At 39.0% G+C, this 23220-nt stretch overlaps 1 protein-coding gene across 28 annotated transcripts in view; it reads right to left on the minus strand.

Annotated features, from left to right (window-relative positions):
- Positions 1 to 23220, minus strand: part of cadpsa (Ca2+-dependent activator protein for secretion a) — a 192419-nt gene that overhangs the window by 138109 nt on the left and 31090 nt on the right. For all 28 annotated transcript variants that reach the window (XM_037532117.1, XM_017711840.2, XM_017711831.2 and 25 more), the window contains exons 2-3: positions 15915 to 16028; positions 10306 to 10638 (exon numbers count right to left, since the gene is read on the minus strand). In XM_037532117.1, coding sequence (XP_037388014.1) covers positions 10306 to 10638; positions 15915 to 16028 — 447 coding nt within the window. The remainder of the gene's footprint in view (positions 1 to 10305; positions 10639 to 15914; positions 16029 to 23220) is intronic.

The raw sequence follows: 23220 nt of genomic DNA on the forward strand, positions 1-23220 counted from the left end.
GGGTTATCATTAAAGGCCTTGTTCCCCAGTGTGTGTTTCTGTGTGTGTGTGTATGTGTGTGAGTGTGTGTGTGTGTGTGTGTGTGTGTGCGTGTGTGTGTGTTTGTGTGTTAACCTACAATGTCAGGACCTGTAAAGAGTGCTTTTTTCCAAAAACGCCATGTTTCATTTCTTTTTAAACTGAAAGATCACAAAAATAAAGTTAGGTTAGGTTTTATTAAACATATATACATATCGCTGCTGTCGGAACAAAACCTTGTATCTCCAAAGTGGTAACTTTACAGGAGAAGGAAAAAACATTAACTTTACTTTTAATGTAAGTCAGTGGAACCAAACTTTTTTCCAGGTCATTTTGGGCTGTTTCTTTTGGTCCATTCATCATAAAATTTACGGACAATGTAAAGGACAACAGTTATTTTCAAATGTGTCACAAACTGAAAAACGGCCAAAATGGAGATATGAGGTTTTGTTCCGAAGGCAGCAATATGTATAATGCATATGGGACATTTTTTACTCAATAGGTCGTATGCAGAAGTTGTGACACCCATGGACAAATTCCACATTATATTGAATTACTATGTGAAAACAAGTTTTAAAAATCTTATTAAAAAGGACATGATGTGCATTTTTATATCTGAATATATAAATATGCTTAGTGTTATCAAAGATTTTGCTTGCCTATTTCAGTTATTGAAACTTTGGGTAATACTTTACTGTAGAGTCCTGTTCATAAGGCAACATAACAACTACATAAGGTTGTAATGACAACTGAAATAACTGTTTATAAATGCTTGTTCCAATATGACAGATGACGCCTGTTTTAATAAGCATTTATAAACAGTTGTGTATGGTTATGTCAGTTGTAAGGACAATCCTATGTAGGTGTCATGTAGCCTTATGAACAGCACCCTATAGCAAACTGTTACCATTTTGCTGTCTGGTTGCACCCTATGACCGATCTGGTTGTGCCACCTGACTTTTCAGACTCATTTAAAATTAAACAGACATCTACTTAGACGCCTGTAGGAACCTTTGTCCTTGAACTTGACTTTGTACTAAATAAACATTATTATAATAATTACACTTTTTTTGTGTTTTTTCTGAGGTCATACCACTGACAGGGTAAAGTGAACCATTCTAACCATGACTCAAAAATCTCATTATTTCCTAAATTTGTGAAAGGATACTGATGTTACTTTGAAGGTCACTTGGGTTCTTCTTTATGATGCAGTATTCTGGCACTGCTTTCGTAAAAGCATGTCAAAATAAAGGTCCTTTGTTTAGGTTGTGCTGCCTGCCATTTGTTATTCATTCAATGTTATTCAGAGACCTGAGTACTTTTAAAGTTGACTTATTGTTTTTATTAAAAAAAAAAATACATGGTTGGACAGTTGCACCAACTAAAACTTTTAAGACTTTTGGAGGCAAAAAAAGAATCTAAAGTGAATTTTAAATGGATGCACTGAAACCTCTTTCAAAGAAAAGAGGTATTGTTGAATAATTTGATACATCACATATTTATTAAATTATTTTGGGGGAAAATAATGGACCTGGGCGCAAAAAATACATGCCATGTCAGTGATTCATATAACCAGGCAAGCATTTTAAAAAGTTTGTTTATATTGTGTTTCGATGTGTTTTGTTTTTTCACTGTAGCAGATGAACATGATTTTTTGTAATACAAAAAGGCCGACGTTGTCCATTTTATCTCAACTTTTATCTTCATGTAGAAAGGTGTGAATTGTTTTCACAGCAGGGCCCTCCTCCCATTTCATCCATCATTGCTTACCAGCAGCTCCACATGGAGTAACAGCATTTCACACAAGACAGTGTCCTAGTAATCCTGATAAAAGAGTTACAAGGACAATATTTCATGTGATTATATTAACTACACATATAAGAGCTGTCCATTTCCATACCATCAGGGGACCATCCCCTAGGGGCCTGCAGAAAGAGAAGTAACAAGATACAGAGAAAATGGGACTCCATCAAACGGGCACAAACTGACAGACCCCCAAAACTGTCACCATCAGATAAACACTACGTTTTCATCTTTAAGAGATCAAGAGGAGAAAATTAAGCTGCTTCAGATCTGAAAAAATCCACAGGTGTTTCTGTCCAGTCCGCCACTGTGAGAAGACAACTCAACACTATGGGTCTGAAAGGATGTGTAGCTGTCAAGAAACCGTCACTATTTTTGCGCAGTGTGAGAAAATGAAAGAAAAAAGTATATCAAGTCAATGAAATAAGCTGCTGGTGTTTAGAACAATGGACCAGCCTAGTCCAGAACCCAACATCACTGAATGTGTTTGGGATTACCTGGATTGTGAGAAGCTGAAAGTGCCACCAACTTTCAAGACTGAACTTCAGAAGTGTGGACACATATCCCTGTGGAAGTGTGGATGCACTAAACACTGCAGAATTTGATAATATCTTTGTATTTACCTGTGAGGGCTGTGGAAGTTTATGTTAAATATATGCTTTCTATTTTCTGATGCTCAAACACTTTTACTTAATAGCTGTTGGAAGTTGAATACATGAAAAGTGGCCTCTGACTTTTGCACAGCGCCATATATCACACATAGGAGTCCTGACATTGTATAAAAACGAGCACACAGGCCTCCTTCTGTGCTCAGTCTCATGATACTAAGCTCTGCTGTTCTGATGTTCTGACTGTGTCTGCATGATCAGAGCGACGTAACTCTCTCTGCAGAAGGTAAGAGAAAAGGCCTTTTGATCCCGAATCATGCCATGAAATAAGAAAAGAAATATCACTCACTGTCTTATAAATAAGAAATCCACAGAGAAACAGCCACAGTCAGTCAGCCCAGCACAGAGTCACGGTTCCAGGGTAAAGCAGTCCATTTGAGTGATGAGATCTCTTAAGCAGCAGAGCGATAGTTACTAGTTAAAGGTGTGTTTTTTTTTTAATCAGAGCCACAGGGCAGGACATGAATCACAGCTTCAATGTTTGTCAGCATCGGGGGGATGAAGTGTGTTCTAGCACTTTCTGTCTCTGTTTTAATTACCTGTCAGTCAGCGGCCGTCCACAGCCTATGTCCCTACGTACCCTCAGGAAACAGTCAATATATTAGATTAAACTCCCTCCGCCTGGGAGACAGCAAACACACACTGAAAGCTGTTTAGCACGCGCACACATCGGATCACACACACACGCATACACTTGCAGTGAGAGGGCTTTTCAGAGAGGGCTAAAGGGTTGCTGTGTAAAATTGCCGAAAAAAAAAGAAAGCGAGAAGCCTGTGAGGGAGCATGGGAGCATGTCCAGCAAGCATCCCATGTCTTTCATCATGTCCTTAATTCAGTGTTTTTTGTAGTCCAGCAAGTGTCTCAGCTTATTTATTTATTTTCTTTCTCATTTTTTTTTCTCAAGTCACGTGCAAAAGTGACAAAAGTGACATATCAAAAGTTTTGCTGCTTTCCTGACTGAGAATAAGTACAGATCCTCTAAAGAGAACACACTCCTGCATATTTTATTAAGGCAAGTTTGTGGAATATATGGGGGGAAAAATAAAGCATGAAATGTGCAAAAAGTATGGCACATTTTACATTTTGTGTTTTTTGTCCAGTATAACTCAAATAAACTGAAGCTGTGCACTACAATATGCAGATTAATGTCATATTAAAGTTCCCTGTAGTGAGAGTGTGTCAGAATTAAAGGTACAAAACTGTCACTGGGGTGGTTCCCTCAAGGATACATCTTTGTGCCTTTAGACAGGAAACATAGTAACTGTACCATAATCCATTGAAAATTGAAATTATATGAAGTTGTATTGACTCCACACACCCTGTCTCATCTCCAGGCTTTTTCTAATTGTTCTGTTTTAAAACATCAGGTTATGAAAAGGTACCAACATGTACTTTTCACCTTGGAAAAACTTATTTAATGTACACAATTGGACCTTAAACCCACTGTTGTACCTTCAAGGGAACATTTACACTGTTTTTACCTTGATGAATGAAAAATGTACCTGCACAGAACCTTTATTTCTAACAATGTATTGTTTGTTCTAGCAGATGACGCCGATGCAAATTTAGTTGCATTTTGCACAGTACAGTACAGCAACCCTTCATTTACTTATTTTCCAGTGATTATTTTTTTCTGTGCCAGGAAAAAGAAAAAAAACATAGAAAATAACATAGAAGCCTCGATCTGTAAATAAAATATCTTTTTTCAGTACTGTGCCTTTAGTACAGCTTCCATTCTTTTTGGGAGGCTTGCTTTCACCCATCCGTCCATCCATCCATCCATCCATCCATTTTCCAAGATGCATATCCTTCTGGATAAGGGGCAAATTAGCATCTTCAACTGGCCTGACAGCATGTCTTTGGACTGTGGGAGGAAACTGGAGGGACTGGAGAGATATTTTTCCACACGTGTGAAGTTCAGTCTTAGAAGTTGGTTTGGCACTTTGAACTATCCGAGTTATTCCAAAGACCTTCAGAGATGTTGAGGTCTGGTCAGTCCGATGTTGTGAGAAAATCAGTAGCTTCTTTGTAGATTTGCACATTTTTTCTGTTTAATTTATTTCTTTTTTCAGTAATGAGCTACTTGACAGCTACACATTCTTTCACTTAGCGTTGACTTGACTTGTGTACCATGGACAGTGGGTTTTTCCACATCTGAGATAAAAGTGGAGCCTGATTATCTCCTCTCATTCAAAGACGAAAGCTTCAAGTACTGTTTATCAGATGATGACTGTTTGGTGGTCTACCAGGCCTTGCATGGTTCTTAGTTGCCTTTGATGTTCTCCTTCCAAATGCAAGTGGATTATTTGTAAACTCCTCAGAAATATCCCCTGAAAATGAACTGCCAGTTTTAAACAAAGGGTGGTCTCTGACTTCTGCTCTGTATATGCATATGAGCATCTGTGTGGTGTGTGTGAGTGTGTGTTGGGGGCTGCTAAAGCTGCTGGTCTGTGGTGGTTCTGCAGGTGTTGATCTGACGCTCAGCCGGCCTATCTTCTGTTGCCACGGCGACTGGGTTATTACCATCCAAATAGAGGAGTGGGGGTTCGTTCACAGGCTAATTGAGAAACAATCATACACGGCACATGCTCATCAACGGCCAATGGGAATGCAGAAGTGCTCATGCTGTTCAGGGGAAGTCTCCCATGCTTTCTTTAGAAAGCCTTCCAGACCTCTCTTTAATAGACATATGCAGGTTGGAAAATATGATCGGCTTATTCATGCTCTGCCCAGTTCAAAGTCCACAGAAGGTTAGTCATATCCATTGTACGATGACAAAACCTGGGCTGTCACTGGAGTGCAAATAGGTGTGGGGGGGCTTTGTTAATGCTTAAGTAAGTACGGTTTAATAGTAGGGTATTCAGAGCTATTGGGACTCTAATAGTCCTGTAGTTAAGTGGTTGCTCTGGCTACCATGCCAACGGGCCTTATTCTGTGGTGCTGTGGCACAGATCATGGCCTAAATGTGGAAGAATCAATGTTTGAGTGTCATACATGTCAGCCTTTTTTGCTTTACCAGAGTCACTGAAAAGCACTGTGCTGTGAATGGATTGCTATGTTGTTTGCATGGAGTGTACTGACAGATGAAGAACCCAGTTTTGCTCATATTAAGGGGCTGACAAGCCAGGCTAGAAGAAAGTACACTAAACAGACTAAAAGACAGCTTACAGTCTAAACTGCTCCTCTGTTTAAGAAGAATTCAACCAATTTTTTCACAATTTCTACATAATCACATGGTTGAGATGTAAACAAAGTCATTGAGTGCTGTTTGATGTGAAATTTCATTTTCCATCCAAAATGACCAGTGAATATACATGTGTTACATTTTGCTTGAAAGTCTTCAAATGTCCATGTTTTGGTTAGATCTGCCTTAAAGCTGAGGTTGCATTACATGACTTCAGCCCCGGTTCTCAGTCTGGCTGAGTCTGTGCTGGTTGGCAGATTTTTGACTTCCAATTGTGTTTTAGACCAGTCAGATTATTTTTTGACCCAACTCTAGGCATAATCTAGTAGTGTAAACTTTGTGGAAATCTTTGTGTAAATGTCTCAATTTGAACAGACTCCTGCAACAGCCAATGAAAACGTAGAGTGCAAAAGAAGAAAATACAGCAAATAAACAAAGAACCTTTTTAATTAGCGCAATCAAGTTCATGTAAACTTAAAACTCTAAAAATGCCACACTGGTCACATTTTTAAATCCTCACTTAAACATGTTTACCTGCTGCTTCTTTACTGTGTCCGCTCAAATGACAGAGAAAACAGCAGCAGCGAGCAGCTGCACCTTTGTTCATTTGCATCTCCTATTAATGTGAGAAAGTGTGAGTTCTCGTGAGTTCAGTGAGTTCTGTTCGGTGCAACAGCAGCTTAAAAGCTGAGTAGTGTGTGAGCCCTAATCCTTTATTGTGCAATCGGCTATATTTTAGATGCCCAAAAAATCTGTGAGATGTCCAGTCTTTTTATAATTTGTTAAGACTTTGAAAGTCATGTACTCTACGTAAATTAATATGTGGTACCGTTAATTTGATGCTAATACAACACAGGAAAACACATATAAGTGCCGAAAACTGTGGAAATTAGCATTATCATTTCAGTTTTAATTTAGTGAGCAAAAACTACTTACAAGCTGAATGTTTTTGAATCAAACAGTACAATATTGTGATATGTTCATTATTACATGACATCAATGTAAAATATTTATGAAGTGACAGTAATATGCATTGACAGGGCGCTGAGTTGCTTGGCAACCAGAGGAACTATATTTCTTGGACGATTAAGTATTTTTTGTGATTATTATTAATTAAAATGTAAACTAGTTTTTCAAAGTTTGCATATTTTTGTCATATATTGTTATATTTGTCTTCCTGTGGGGTAGTAGAAGATTGAAGGAGTTTGAGCATGATAGCCCACTTTTCATAATCATTTAAATCTTCATTTTACAAAGGTTATTTAAAAGTTTCAGTATCAGTATCAGATCAGAAAATGTGATTTCATGCCATCTACAGTATGAACTGATATCTGTCCAGATCCAAAACTACCCAAGAAGCAAGAAAAAGTGTTTTTATTTTCTTTAAAAGCAGAAATATCACAAATGTGCAATTTAAAATAAAGTAATTATCAGTCTAGCAAGATACGTATCTTAAAACTAGGCTACTATTGCCACCATATGACCTACTTCACTTTGTGTTACATTATGTTGCAATTCTGCTACTTTAGTCTAGCTTTGTTATAGAATCGGACCAGACTCTTTCTTTTTCTCCAATATCCGATCCATCATATTCCATATGGGAACATCAGTAAGAACAAAAGACAAACTAAACAGCTGATAATTAACTCTGATCCATTTGTAGAATCGCCAACCAGGTTTGATCCCGACCCCCAGCCTCTTTCTCTGTCTCGTTGTCTCTTTAATCAATCTCTTTCTTTCTCTCCTCTATAATTTCCCTGTATTATTCAGAACCCCACTCACTACCCACTCGTGTCATCTATCCTACCGCATGTATTGAACACCCCCATCATGCAGGTGCCTGGACGTGGTTCCGTTTTGTTGCAGATGTCATTGTACAGTCTGTTATAAGAACATTTGGCATTTCCAATAACGTATCATTATAGTTTGGAATTACTTATCATGATAATCATTTTTGTTACTTTTTTCCATAATAGTGCAACTTTTATGATGTAGATTTAAATATCAGACATAAAAGGTCCTTTTTTGAATATTAAAGCAAGATGTTAAATGACAAACAGCATTTCAATGATAACAAACTGTTTAAAGCAGTTTCCCCGTTTAAACCCATTCATGGTGGAGAAGGACATACAGGGCACTGTAAGGGAAAATAGTCCCCAAAGAAAACATTTTTTTTCACATTTACTGCTATTTGGCCAGCACGGACATTACATATAAGAACTCAGAAGACAAGTGTAGGATCAGTGGTCATTTTGGATAGTAAATAAAATGGCTATTTGCATCAGACATCATTACCCTTGATTCGTATCACCACCACTATGAAGAAATCTGTGTTTCAACAATTGAATCATGCAGAAATAGTCCCTTATATACTAAAAAATTGTATACATGTCTGCATCAAAATTACTTATATATTATTGAAAACAGTGATGTGACATTTATACAACAAACTGCTGAACATCTTATGTAAGCAGCCTGAAATCTCTTAGGAAACTTTTTTTGAAAAGCTGTGGGTTCCAGAGAAGTAGCACCATGTGTTCCACATACATGAGCAGATGCTTAGATTATTGATACACCGCTGCTGGCATTAGAAGTTTGTTTCTGCAGCACATAGTGACATGTCGGTTCACTTTAGTGAGAAGAGTGTTATGAAATATGGAAACTTATTGTGAAAGACCTCCAGGGAGGAAAAGTAGTGAAAGACACGGCCGTATATTATTACAGCAGCCTAGTGTACATGTGTAAAAAATGCATTGTTCTTCGACTGTGGCACTAGACAGGTGTGTCTCTTGTTGAGCCTTTCTTGGAACTGGATAACTAAAGCTCAGAGAACTCTTGTTTCACTCTTGCTTTGTGGAATGAAGTCTGATTTGTGTAGGCATGTGTTAAAACAATGGTACATCACGTAACAGGCAGTTAAAGAAGATTTTCTTGAGTCATGGTTTTAAAGGTCACAGTTTCAGTAACTCAGAAATGTAATACTAGATGTGGGTCTATGGAGACAATATGTTCTTACACATGGATTAAACTTGGCCTTGGAACTGCAGTGTTAATGGTTGGATGGTTTCACCATCAAAAATCACGGGGAGTCTAGGCTTAGGCTTAATCTGGGTTCAGGAAAGTGTAACTAATCTAAGATGAAAGGTGAATTCCATGGATTTGTTTTGTTTGTTTTGTTTTTGCATAATTGTAATTGTTTAAAGTCATTCTGAGTGGTTCAGTGATAGGAACCAGACGTCCAAAGCGTTTAATGCCCTTAAAAGATATCTCACAAAAAGCTATTGTTGTTATAAATAGGTTGCCTCACACGGCTTTGGCTTAAAAAGTGCTGGTGGTATCGGAAAACTTTATTTTTTGATTTATCATTGTCTTACCAATATAAATATTACATATTAGAGCTGATGTTACAAGCTAATCTATCTAAAGACACTGTCTAAGCATTGGACCTGTGATCAGGAGATCCTGGTGAATCACCAGCCATCTGTGACAAAAAGTCTAAGAGAGCACAACTGGCCTCGCTCTCTCCCTCTCCCCGATCATTTAACACGACGCTAGCCAATGTCACAGGTCTAGAGGAAGCCTATGCTAGCTTTCGCCCTCCTAGTGCTGGTGGTATCATGTGACTGGGGGAGGTCCTAACTAATGGACGGAACTGGATGTGTCTAAAACAGATTAGCTAGTAGCTATAGATTAGCTATAGATTAGCTGGGTTAGCTATTGGGCTACCCAGCTAGCATATGTGCCATGTGAACTACAAACTAACCAACCATTTACCTCTTTCCCTTAAACACATTTATTGTGTGTAGTGTTTCAGTTCTGTCCATCAGACTGAAGGTCGTCCTATAATGAAAGACTTGCTATTTGAAGCTGTGCTGAATCTTGAAGGTTTTTAGCAAGGTTTACTTTTGTACAATGCAATGCCCTTAGCTAATACTTCAGCTAATAACTATAAACTATAAATCTCTACTAAATACTCTTTTTTTATTTGCTTGATGCAAATAAAATGGCTATATTTGTGCTGTAGTGCTGTAGACATCATAATGCCTGGTTCCTATCACCACTCAGAAATCTGAGTGGGCAAGTTTCTATATAATGATGAAATGGTTAAACCCCTCTCAATAACTTTGTTTACATCTCAGTGGTTGAATTAGCTGGAAATGTAAAACAAATTCACCTGTAGTCTCCAGGATTACAGTACAAACAAAAATCAGGCTTCAAGATGGCTGATACTACTGTTTTTAGCTATGCAATGTACATTTGTCCATTTTTATAGATAACAGTATGTCATACGATCAGAGAAACAAAAGAACAAAAAAAAACCAAGTCTTTTTGAGATTATTTAATAACATAGCGTGGTTTGAGGTATATATTGAGGTAAGTGTTGATTTAGGCATGCACTTTGCACTAAATAGTGACTTTCTGTTTCTGAGCCTCATTAGCCTCATATCTCCAGTGAAAAGCTAAAGAAGCAAACATCAGACACCAAACATGTCTTTGCTGATTAACTGCACTTGGGGCAAGAAGAAAACTGTGTATATTCATTTTTTTGCTTTATTACATGTAAACATGGCCTTAACCTGCGTCTAGCTAGTCCAGCCTAAAAGCAGCAGCATACTTCTCAGCGAGGCGTACCTGGCAAGCATTGTAGAGCAGCTGATGTTCAAACTTCTTGATGCCAAGAATCTGCTGGAACATTTCGTAAAGTTGGTCCTTGCTGAGGATGAGTTCAGAGGCGGCGCTAGCTGTCATCCTCTGCTGATGCTTGCGTGGGTCCTCCTCGCCTCGGTAGATGGTGTCGAACTTGGCCATCCAGGAGCTGAGCACAGTCTCCTTGCTCAGGCCGTCGATCTCGGGCAGACTGCGCACACGCTTCTCAATATGTTTCTTGAAGACCTCACGAGAGTCGTTGGCTGAGCAGCCGCCACTCTGGACCATTCGAGACACGCGGTCGCTCTTCAGGAACACCTGAGAACAGCAATGGCAGTTTTTTGTCAATGTTTTAGTCCTATGGAGGTTAACTGGTACCTCCAGTTTGGAGCAAAGGTGTACATATATCAGTTGAGATTGTGTTTGTGATGGAATTATCCATATGGTTTTCTAAGTTTCTGAATATTTGGACCTTGAAGCATATGTAGCCTTGTTGAAAAACAGACCGTCTGTTCAGCCTTAAAAATGAAGCAGCCAAATGAAGCCAAAAGACTGGTTTTCAATAAAACATTTTACATGACTTTTAGATGCAAAGAAAGCTGCAGATGTGCTGTCTGTTTTATCCTAGCACTTGTCTTCTCATCCCTTCCCTTCACACCTCATTGCTCAATAGCAGCTCAACACACACAGAGAGCCAACAGTGTCCAAGCTAATCCAGAACGACTTACAACTTCATCATTTTATACAGGTAGGTGAAGGTATTGTTAGGAGTCTTGCCCAAGGACTCTTGTCGGTATAGTGTAGGGTGCTGGGATTGAATCCCAGTCTATGGAGTTAAAGTTGCCTATAGAAGGCATAAGTGTTACCCATGACGATACATCATGATATATGCTTTTAAATGTTAACAATAGCTTATGAAACCTAACTTATCAAGACTCTTTCACAGTCTTTGTTCACAGACACAATCAATGCAATCACATTAAATGAAATGGTAAATTATATACAGGCTGATGTGACCATTTCTGCTATCCTGTTCACTCCCTATATTTCATTTAGGCTAGAAATTTGAAGTTAGGTCTTATGATGTAAGTTAGATAATGTAAGGAAACATTTTCAGGTTTCCTGTAAAGGCTCAATGTCAAACATATTAAGTTAGTATAAGTTAATCTGTATATATTAGCCTAATATGGCTAAAATGGATTAGTGTGACTGAACAAAGCTTGGGTTGAACAAGTTCCAAGATGTGAGCAAGTTGTATCTGGTCCCTTTTTTCCACTGTGTCTCAGCTGTCACTGTAGATGCAGTCTGCTTTTTTACAATAGGAAGGAAGCAGTGTCCCTTCCTATCCCAGAGTGTGCAACAATGGGAAGAAACAGTGCAGTTTGCGTCATTCTTTAACACAAGATTGTTAGAGAGAGGGAGACAAAGTAGGTGGGTAGGTAAAGTAGGATGGGTAGATAGATTATCTTTATCCTGTTTATCTGATGGGGCAGTTTTGGTGGCCTACAAGTTAGCTCATGGCTAGCAGGTTAGGTCACAGGTAGTGGGTTATATCACAGCGAGTTAGGTTGTGGCTAGAACCACATTTTAAACAAGTCATTATTAGAGATAAGTAAGTTTTAATTATCTTTGAAAGGTTTGTGAGGTGATGCCTGCTAAAATATTAGACAAAGGCACTTCAGATTAAAAATAAAAGCAGACTGCTCAGGAAATTACTTTCATCAATGATTTTATCATAAAATCCTCAGACATCATGTACCCATGAAGAAATAAGGCTTTAGTAATGGTCAATGTATATCTTAACACACTCTTATTGTTTGAGGTGATGACTCACTATTCATTTTTTGATTTTAGCTGATATTGGTACCTTAATTACAACATGACATAAAGAATGTATGGTACATGGCACTTTCATATGCATATTCATGATGACTCAAGATGTACTACATGTATTAAGTAATTGGTTACATTTGGTTACAATGGTTACATACACGATGAAATAATTCCAGACTTAATGCTATTTCAATCTCAGGCTTTTTTTCCATGTCCAGTGTTAAGGCCAAGGCAAGGCCATTTCTCAACCTGGCTGTGGCAGGTTAATAACTTGCCCACCGGGGCGCTGGCTTTATATCAGCTGAAACTTGTTGAAGCCTTGTTGTGATACTCACTAAAACACTTTGCTCCAAATCAGCGGCAGCTCACACTGCAGGCAAGTAGCAGCTGTAACCTCTGTCCAAGCATGGACAAAGATGAATGGGTGTTCTACATTCAGAACCATGTTCTACATTTTTTCTACTCTTTCACTCCTCCTTTCAAGCTCTTTCTTGCTGTGCAAGAACAACACTGACGCTGTTTATCACTCACAAATGTGCCTACTTTAACCTGAGCAAAACTTAAGTATATTCAGTAAAGTATTCATTATATTTAGAATACATGTAGAATACATCTTGATTAGTAGTATTTGGAGAACACTATGAGGATTAGTCTAAGTTAGGGAAACACTCTGTTGTTCCTCCCTGGTTTGCATGTTCTTTATGTAATTCTGTTAATATATCTGTAATAATAATAATAATATATATTATATATCTGGTCATTATTTAAAATTAAAAGTTCCAAAATTCTCTTTATTTTTGCTCTCATCGCCTTATTTAGACCACTGCTGCTCCCACATTTGCCTGAGCAGCACCGCTGCCTGTCTCACAAACAGAGCAAACAAACATTTTGTCATATGCCAGTACTTGCAAACATGCCCACTACTCAGGAGGCTGTTTTGTTTCATCATCCCTCAAACGGGCTTGGGATACATAACTGGCTCCTCACATTGATTTATCAGTCTACTCAGGCTTTAGCAGGGAACTGTACGCAATGAAGCCACAAAAAGTCCTTCCTTACAGTCCGTCTAATGAGCGTGTATTGAACAAGTTGTATACCATAATTTATAAATCTAAAATGCATAGCTTTGAGTGGCTTATACCTCTATTATAAAATGAACAGAGTCCATAAAGGCCACCTTCAAAGCTATTATAAAATATTCAGTGTACCCCCATATCTGGCCACATGCATCAGCTGAAATCTGTATGGGATACAGGAAAACATCATGCTGGCTTTTTTTTTTTTTGGTGGGGTGGGGGCGGGTGGGGTTCAGTCAGTGATTTCCAATGGCTTTCTGTAGACCACCATACATCTTCCAAGCCATTCATGCACATTTCAAAAAGGTGACTCAGTCACACACTCAGTCAGCCACAATGCCTCCTCTAGGCCAGCCCTCTAGACAGAATCATAACAGAGACTAAGTTTATGACTTTTTTACAGTGGCTAAAACTGACCACTCAGTGGCCTCAATTGCATAATTAATCACAATTATTGACATGACAACTATTCCTCAGATAAAATTTCATAATCTTGACAGATCCAGTGGTCATCTTGGCCAATTATTTTCAGCCTTAAAAGACCAGGCTTCAATCTACTAGAATGGGGACAGCAACTCAGTCAGTCAGGCAGTCAGTGGAAATGTCTCCTCTAGGCCAGCCCCTGAGACAGAATCAAAACAGAGGCTGACTTTAACTGCACAAATTTCATTCTAACTGACTCTAACTCAGGTATATTATTTTCTTCAGTTTGCTCTGGCTCAAAGTTAAGTAGTACTTGACTCCAATATATGTTCCCTCTCTCCATTATCTCTCCCTCTATCTACCTGTCTGTCTCCTTCTATTTCCCCATCATGGTCTCTCTGTTCTTTTGCAATCAATCTCTACAAATCTCTCTCTCTCTCTCTCTCTCTCTCTCTCTCTCTCTCTCTCTCTCTCTGGATAAGAAGGTGAGGATGAGTTGAGCACAGGGGAACATCCAGTGCAAATTCAGCAAGAGTGCTCAGGGCACTAATTGAATGGGAAAAGCCGCTTCTGTCTGGCCCTGAAGACTCATTAATTTGTCTTCATCTGACGGGATTGCCACCCGGGTTCAGCTGACAGAGCAAGTGCACCTTCATCCACTTCATACTTTATGTTATTACTGATATATTATTATTCTTTTTTTTTTCAGCACTCAGGATTTCTGACTTATTTACAGGGGTTAAATATCTAATCATAAAAGAGCTGAGCATCGCATTCAGAGTGTTAATCTCAAGTAAGTCTATGTCAACTTTAATACAACAAGAACAATCCATCAAGCCGTCCTGAATATTTCACACAAGCTGTTAGTGGCATTTGTCCTAATTTAGATGATGGCATATTTTTTTATTATCTCAATGCCAATTTCTGATTTCTCTCATTAGTTTTAAGGTAATACTCGACCTGGGATTATATAGATTGACCTTCCTTAGTTAGTTAACTAATCTATGGTCACTGGTGCTCCTTTGTGTCTAGATGAATATGACCATATATACTAGGGCTGCTAACATCTTCAAATGGTGTAAAAAATGTTTTAATATAATTTGGATATAACAGTGATGACCTGTAAGGTAAAACTGTCCACTCAGTGGCTGAACTGCCCACTCAGTGGCCTCAATTGCATTATCAATCACAATTATTGACATGGCAATTACTCAGCAGCTAAAATTTCAGAATCTTGACAGGCCTAGTGGTCATTTTGGCCAGGTATTTCCAGTCATAGAAGACCAGGCTCCTATCTACTAGAATGGGGAAAGACCTGTAGACCCAAAACTTGAAGTCTGGGAAAGAAACAGATTTGAAATAAATGGTAAAATCTTACAAAACTGCATGAATCAGTTGTGATTTTAGGTTTAAGGTTCAGTTAACCCAAACCAATCTCATTTTCAAGCTGTCTCAGCTATTACACATACAGAAATCCCCTTAACCGGGGACGTTTGATCACACCATCTTTTACGGTGCTGTTTCTATGGTTCGCATAAGGACTTAATGAAAAACCAGTCAAGACTGTTGAGAAGACAGTAGTACCCTAAATCTGCCCTTGCATCAATGTGAGAATGTGATAGCCTGGTATTTTCCTGGCCTTTTCTGGTTATGCCTTTACTGCCAATGCGATTTAATCTTTTTATTGAACATTTTGAGCGCTGTGGGCTACCTGTGAACTACCGCTGTCCTCTGATAATGTCCACAATGTGGCTTAAAAAGACAAACTAGCAGTAGTCCAGAAGGAGGCCTGAAGCCCCTGGATGAGGGGTGCCCATACTTGTTGTCTTGGAAGGCCAAAGTACAATGTTTGCGGTGGACCGAGAGCCAAAACGTTTACAATATACAAATAATAAAGTAAGGTGGGCTTGAATCCAACTTAAAGTTGAACTTTATAACATGACACTACATTAAAGTACTTCAAAGACACCATTTTAGATGAAAATTGAACTGATTTGGGTGTATAGAACGTGTTTGCTCCCTGTATAGGATGAAGGGTCTGGTTAGGGTAACTGGTGAGCCAAATCGAATGTCTAAGAATTCCCAAATGCCAGGGGCTTATGCTTAGAAAAAGAGAACAATAAAACATGTATTATTACTGGATTGAGTACTTCATCTTACAGACAGAAGCCTTGAGATAGAGCGTCAATTCAGCTGGCACATGCTTTGTAAAAACAAAGACATATACGCATTGTTAAGCTTATTTATTTGAAACACCCTCACCTCGTAGTAGCTCTGGACAGCATTGATGAATGCCTCGTCTGCCACAATCTGCGTCTCTCCATTCAGAAAGGACTGGAAACGATCCTTTACAACCTGCAGCTGCTGCTTACTGATCTATAGAGAAGAGAAGAGAAGAGAAGAGAAGAGAAGAGAAGAGAAGAGAAGAGAAGAGGAGAGAAGAGAAGAATAGAAAAGAGAAGAGTAGAGAAGAAAAGAGAAGAGAAGAGTAGAAAAGAAAAGAGAAGAGTAGAGAAGAAAAGAGAAGAGAAGAGTAGAAAAGAAAAGAGAAGAGTAGAGAAGAAAAGACAAGAGATGTGAAGAGTAGAGTAGAGAAGAGATGTGAAGAGAAGAGAAGAGAAGAGAAGAGAAGAGAAGAGAAGAGAAGAGAAGAGAAGAATAGAAAAGAGAAGAGTAGAGAAGAAAAGAGAAGAGAAGAGTAGAAAAGAAAAGAGAAGAGTAGAGAAGAAAAGACAAGAGATGTGAAGAGTAGAGTAGAGAAGAGATGTGAAGAGAAGAGAAGAGAAGAGAAGAGAAGAGAAGAGAAGAGAAGAGAAGAGAAGAGAAGAGAAGAGAAGAGAATTGAGAGTTTATCAACACCTAGACACCTAGAATCATGACACATATAAAATAAAGATGCAGGAAAAGCCGACTCAAAGAAAGAGCAATTAAATCTTTTCTTTTTTTCACAGTTTGACTCATATGTACTAAAGAACGATACAAATATTCCAAATGTTCAATACATCACTGCAGAATGCGTCTCTCAGTCTTGTTTTTTTTTTCTCCCAGAAAATATTGATGCAATAGTGATTTTCTTATTTTTCCAATCCATCCACAGCAAACTGGCACTTTAAGACTCCCTTCTTTTGGATTTTGTAAAGGTTGACCTTTTTTTACAGACCTTTCACCAAATGCCCCAACCAGGAAAATGGAATCCTTCACCAACTGTCCAGTCAGTAAAGCAGATTAGTGTTATTTACTCAAGTAGGTAACTTATGTGTTCAAAACTGCCATTGACATTGTTCAGCCCTTTGGCCAATGATTTTGCCCTTAGTAATGAACAAATACTTCAACCAATAAAAAGGAATATTATACCAAGACACGATAATGTGGCAAACAATAGCACATGCTAGCAGTTAGCATTCCACCAAGTCAGTAAAAGAGACTGGATTTATATACTCAAGTAGATGCCTATATAAGAATGTCATAGCCTGATGTCTGTACTTCATCAACAGAATTATTTTATAGGCCTATATAAAATAAGTACATGGGAAAAAATTATATGTAAAGATATATGGCTAATCGTTAGCATCCAGTCAGTGAAACATTAGCATTGCATGCTAAACATACAAAAATACCTTCGTTTTACATGCTGTATATTCAAAAGTGCCATCGCTAATGATGTCTATTTAATAAATTATATTTGTTTTATATACTCAACTAGAAGTTGAAACGTAGGGCTAGCAGTAAAGAAAGACTAGCAGTTGGCCTCAAATCCAGTCAGTAAAACAGGCAGCTGGCTACTGAAGGAGATGCCTATACAACAAACTACTATGAACATTTTTCAGTGGCAAACCATGACTATTAAAGTAAGGACTTCTGGGCTATAATTTTAAAAAATTGGTCAAAAAACTTGACAAAAATGCCTCCAATACAGCTAATTACTGCTTGTGTCACTATGGCATGTCTAATAGTATGTTAGCATTAAGCTAACAGTGATGCACATTAACACTTTTTCGCCATTTTAGATTAAACAAACATTAAAAGACATATACATTGTATTTGAAGCTTAAAGCAGACATTATCATAGGTTTTACCTTGTATTTTTGTCTTCCAATAAAGTTTGCTGTTTCTGTCCTTCCTAATAGCTACAAAACTATATAGTGATAGCTAGCTAGGCTATGGCTAATATTCAGTCAGTGATGTATCTACACCGTAAAATAGAACAATTGCAAAAAACTAGAGAACTAAAGAAGTCCTAATGTGTTAGATTAACCATCAGTATAATGGCAAAATGGCAAAAGAATCAACTAGTCACAGTGAGTTCGACCAGTTTTGATAGAGAAAACATCACTGTAAGCCTCCCGGAGGTCCTAAATACATCAATGACTGTGAATATGAGCGGCAGCTTAATCAATGAATTGTTAGAAATGGAAAACATCTGTAGCTCTTTACCAAACCTCACTATTAAAAGAGCTGCTGTGAAACAATACATAGGTACATAGCGCTGTTGTCAGAAGAAAACCTTGTATCTCCAAAATGGTAACCTTACAGAAGGAAAGAAAAGGAAAAAACATACTTTACTTTTAATGTAAGTCAATGGAACCAGACGTTTTTTCCAAGACATTTTAGATCATTTCTTTTAGTCCATTCATCATGACATTTACATACAGTGTAAAGGACAGCAGACATTTTCAAATGATGTCAAAAACCAAAAATTGTCAGAAATGGGGATACGAGGTTTTCTTCCGACAACAGCGATATATTAATACATCTGTTCAAAGCTTCAAGTAAAACATGTAATATCTTCTAGAAGTCTTAAATGTCTGTGTTGAATCTAAAACTGCCTGTTTTGAAAGTTCCATCCCACCTTAAATGGTGCAGTAGGAATTCTGGTGCCAGCAAAGTTTCCATTCCACCTTAAATGCTGCAGTAGTTACATTCTGGTGCCTAAATGTGGCACAATATAACTGCTGCACTGTGTAAGATGGAACGGAAAATTTGAATAAGAAGCTTCAGCCTCATCAGCAAGTGGTCATGCAAATTGCATTTAGCTTAGTACTAAAAAACTATTATTGAGGTGACTTCTTTCCTCGTGATTTGATCATGTTTTGACATTTATGGCCCAAATTGAAGGCCTAGCCTCAGTAGTCACAGTTCACCACAGCAATGAAAAAAGCTAGCACTCCATCCAGTTAAATTGTATGCAGACGCAAAAATGTCACAGCCTCAGTTAGCAGTGGCAATGTGTGGTCCTTTCTTTATGAAACTAGCCCTAACAAACCTTTGCTCTAAATCACACCCAAAATGCATTGCCCTGGAATTGACCTCATGTCTAGAGACATAAAGCAAGCTCCTTAATTCAGTGCACAGCTGACATAACTGACCATGTGAGTCCCCAAGCCTACATAACCACACAACTTTCTTCCTTGTGCCCTCAAAGATCTTTCAGCATGTTTCCCTTCCAAAACCCAGGGCCTGGCTCCAACACAGAAGAGCTTTTCTCTTCTCCAACACTCAAAACACACAAATTATTAACACGCTGTGAGCTGGCCTTGTCTCTGCCCTCATAATGGAGTCAGGAAATGGGTAATTATAGATTACATGCTGCCCTCCGCTCTTTCCCCTGATCTACTGCTTACTCTATTTGTCATAACAGTTTAAAGGGAGAATTAGCTTTTCAGAAGAACATAGGCCACACTTGAGAAAATGTCACTGCTCTAGGGCCAGACTTTGCATTCTATCGCTCAACTTAATAAAGATAATAAAATAATCTTAATAAAGAGATTACATAGATTGAGAAAGTTACTTTAGATTGTCATTTTTCTTGTGATTCTTTTAAATATATTGGTTTAGGACCCATCCAGAGTGTCTCACGATTAGAATTAGGCTCAACCCCATTTCACCCCTACTCCTTAGCCCTTACCCCTCTGTTTTGCGTGTTCACACATAGAAGTAAGGTGTCCCGATTTATGTTGAGATAGAAGGGTAGGGTGAAGTGTTAGGGCTACTTGGCCCTCCAAACAGAGGTTTTTCAGAGGCTCACTCAAAACAAAGTGTTATGAGAAAAAAAGCAAAACCGGAAAGATGGCTACGCGAGCGACCAAAGAAACCCACAAATGGGAGTATTTTCTCCCTTAAAAAATTATGATGACCATTGCATTATCTTTGTTTAATGTCATTTCAATGTATTAATGTCTTTTTCTTCAGAACAAGCATAAAAAATCACTAGTAGTGTGTTGTCTGGGTAGCTAGCTAGCTAAATTTCCTGTTTCACCTTAAATGGTGCCACAGTCACACTCTGGCACCATCAGAACTGCTGTAGGTAAGACGGAATGGGAAAATTTAACCAAGAAGCTGGCAAAATAGCTGACTTCAGCTTCATATTACTGTAGAATTAGTGGGCAATAATAAATAATTGTGGCACCCTCCCCTCTTTGATGTCATATAATCCTCTAAATGTAACTAAAGCCCAGCTGTGAGGAGCTGAACTTTATCCCCCTCTGTTACTGCAGACTGGCAGGGTCACCCACAGAGCAGTGCTAGTAGCTGCTAATGAAGTAATGTTCCTTTTATTTGAAAGTTGTCCCATTTCGTAAGGGAAGATTTCAACCAGTACACCTTGTAACTCAGTTGTAATGGGCACTCGAAAACAAGGGGTAGGAGTATAAATAAGAAATAGGATTGGGCCTTATTGTCTTAGTTGGCAGGTATAAACACTGTTCAAGTTCCAAAATGTACCATTCACTATTCAGTCCAAATGGAGATTAAGCTGCGCTTTGAATTCAGCATTCATCATGTTTGTGATGTTGCAAACAAATCTGCCATTTCAGCCTACAGTAGTTTAGCTCCACCCCCTATATGTTGAAGTTATAAGGAGAGTTTCAGCCTGGACTGCTTCTTAAGTGAGCTGCAATGCAGGGCTAATTAGAGCAGAGCTCATTTACATATTTAAGTTTTAAAGGTGCAGTAACAAAAAAAGCATAATTCTAAGGCGTAAAGTGAGGTTGGAATAATGCTCATGTATTGACGTACCACAAGCAAATAGATTCAAAATCAAATGAAGAAGTTATTTTGACCTAAACCTCCTACTTTGAAGGACTGTGGCAGACGGAGCCCACTATTTTGTCTTCCTCCTTTTTCTCCCTCTCGCTGACTCACGCTCTCTCATGTTCTGTTGCACTCTCAGTTCAGGGCACCAGCTGCTCTGGGCTGCATTTCCCAAACCCTTTAAAGCATAACGATCGCTGTTACATGGTAGAGCGAGTCTGTCTTTTGAACACACAGTCTGCCATATAAGAGTGGTGGTCATTAGGCTGCAAACTTTTGGGAAACAAAGCCTCAGTCAGTGCGATCAATCGTTGTGCTGACAAAAAGGATAATGCGTTGAAGAAATGTGCCATAAGAAGGAAACTCAGAGACAGCAATTGTGTTGATGTAATATATTCTATTTATGCTCTAAAATGCACTACGGATATAAATATTTCCTTTCTTTATTAAGTCAAAGGGAATCAATGTACAGAATGATATAGTCTTTAAGGGGCATTCTGATTTCTGATTTCTGCATAATTCAGTCAGAGAAATGTAAACAAAGTCATTCAGATGAGGTTGATGTGAAATGGTTTATTGCAGAGAAACAGACTAACTCAGTGGTGGTGATAAGAACTGGGGATCTACAACACAAATACAGTCATTTTAATTTAATTTAATCTAAAACCACCAGCCAGCCTACATGTATCTTCTCTGTTTTTATGTGATATTGATAATGATAAAACAGTTATCCCAAAAAACATGGTTTTGGTGGAGGCTATTTTGCCTTACAGTGGCCTGCATTTACCTCACTATGATGAATGGATTTAAATATACACTGCTCAAAAAAATAAAGGGAACACTCAAATAACACATCCTAGATCTGAATGGATGAAATATTCTCATTGAATACTTTGTTCTGTACAAAGTTGAATGTGCTGACAACAAAATCACACAAAAATTATCAATGGAAATCAAATTTATTAACCAATGGAGGCCTGGATTTGGAGTCACACACAAAATTAAAGTGGAAAAACACACGACAGGCTGATCCAACTTTGATGTAATGTCCTTAAAACAAGTCAAAATGAGGCTCAGTATTGTGTGTGGCCTCCACGTGCCTGTATGACCTCCCTACAACGCCTGGGCATGCTCCTGATGAGGTGGCGGATGGCCTCCTGGGGGATCCCCTCCCAGACCTGGACTAAAGCATCTGCCAACTCCTGGACAGTCTGTGGTGCAACGTGGCATTGGTGGATGGAGCGAGACATGATGTCCCAGATGTGTTCAATCGGATTCAGGTCTGGGGAATGGGCGGGCCAGTCCATAGCTTCAATGCCTTCATCTTGCAGGAACTGCTGACACACTCCAGCCACATGAGGTCTAGCATTGTCCTGCATTAGGAGGAACCCAGGACCAACCGCACCAGCATATGGTCTCACAAGGGGTCTGAGGACCTCATCTCAGTAGCTAATGGCAGTCAGGCTACCTCTGGCGAGCACATGGAGGGCTGTGCGGCCCTCCAAAGAAATGCCACCCCACACCATTACTGACCCACTGCCAAACCGGTCATGCTGAAGGATGTTGCAGGCAGCAGATCGCTCTCCACGGCGTCTCCAGACTCTGTCACGTCTGTCACATGTGCTCAGTGTGAACCTGCTTTCATATGTGAAGAGCACAGGGCGCCAGTGGCGAATTTGCCGATCCTGGTGTTCTCTGGCAAATGCCAAGTGTCCTGCGCGGTGTTGGGCTGTGAGCACGACCCCCATCTGTGGACATTGGGCCCTTATACCATCCTCATTTGTGACCTGTTGTAGGGCATTTTGCAGGGCTCTGGCAGTGCTCCTCCTGTTCCTCCTTGCACAAAGGCGGAGGTAGCAGTCCTGCTGCTGGGTTGTTGCCCTCCTACGGCCTCCTCCACGTCTCCTAGTGTACTGGCCTGTCTCCTGGTAGCGCCTCCAGTCTCTGGACGCTACGCCGACAGAAACAGCAAACCTTCTTGCCACAGTTCACATTGATGTGCCATCCTGGATGAGCTGCACTACCTGAGCCACTTGTGTGGGTTGTAGAGTCCGTCTCATGCTACCACGAGTGTGAAAGCACCACCAACATTCAAAAGTGACCAAAACATCAGCCGGAAAGCAGAAAGGTACTGAGAAGTGGTCTGTGGTCCCCACTCCTTTATTGAGTGTGTCTTACTACCACCAGTAATTTCCACCTGTTGTCTATTCCATTTGCACAACAGCATGTGAAATTGATTGTCAATCAGTGTTGCTTCCTAAGTGGACAGTTTGATTTCACAGAAGTTTGATTTACTTGGAGTTATATTGTTTTTTTATATTTTTATAGTTATATTTAAGTTTTCCCTTTATTTTTTTGAGCAGTGTATGTTTTAGGCATAACTTTATCTCAGAACTACCAGAAAATGATGTGTCATGCATCAGGCAGTGTATTCATAACCATTTAATGTAATAACATTCTGTGCACAACTGGGCCTTCACTGTTGTATTTTCATATTTTTGAGAGCCAGGTCCACAAGGCAGACAATCTGCTTATGCAG

This window comes from Pygocentrus nattereri, chromosome 21, assembly GCF_015220715.1.
Source record: "Pygocentrus nattereri isolate fPygNat1 chromosome 21, fPygNat1.pri, whole genome shotgun sequence".
Lineage (NCBI taxonomy): Eukaryota > Metazoa > Chordata > Actinopteri > Characiformes > Serrasalmidae > Pygocentrus > Pygocentrus nattereri.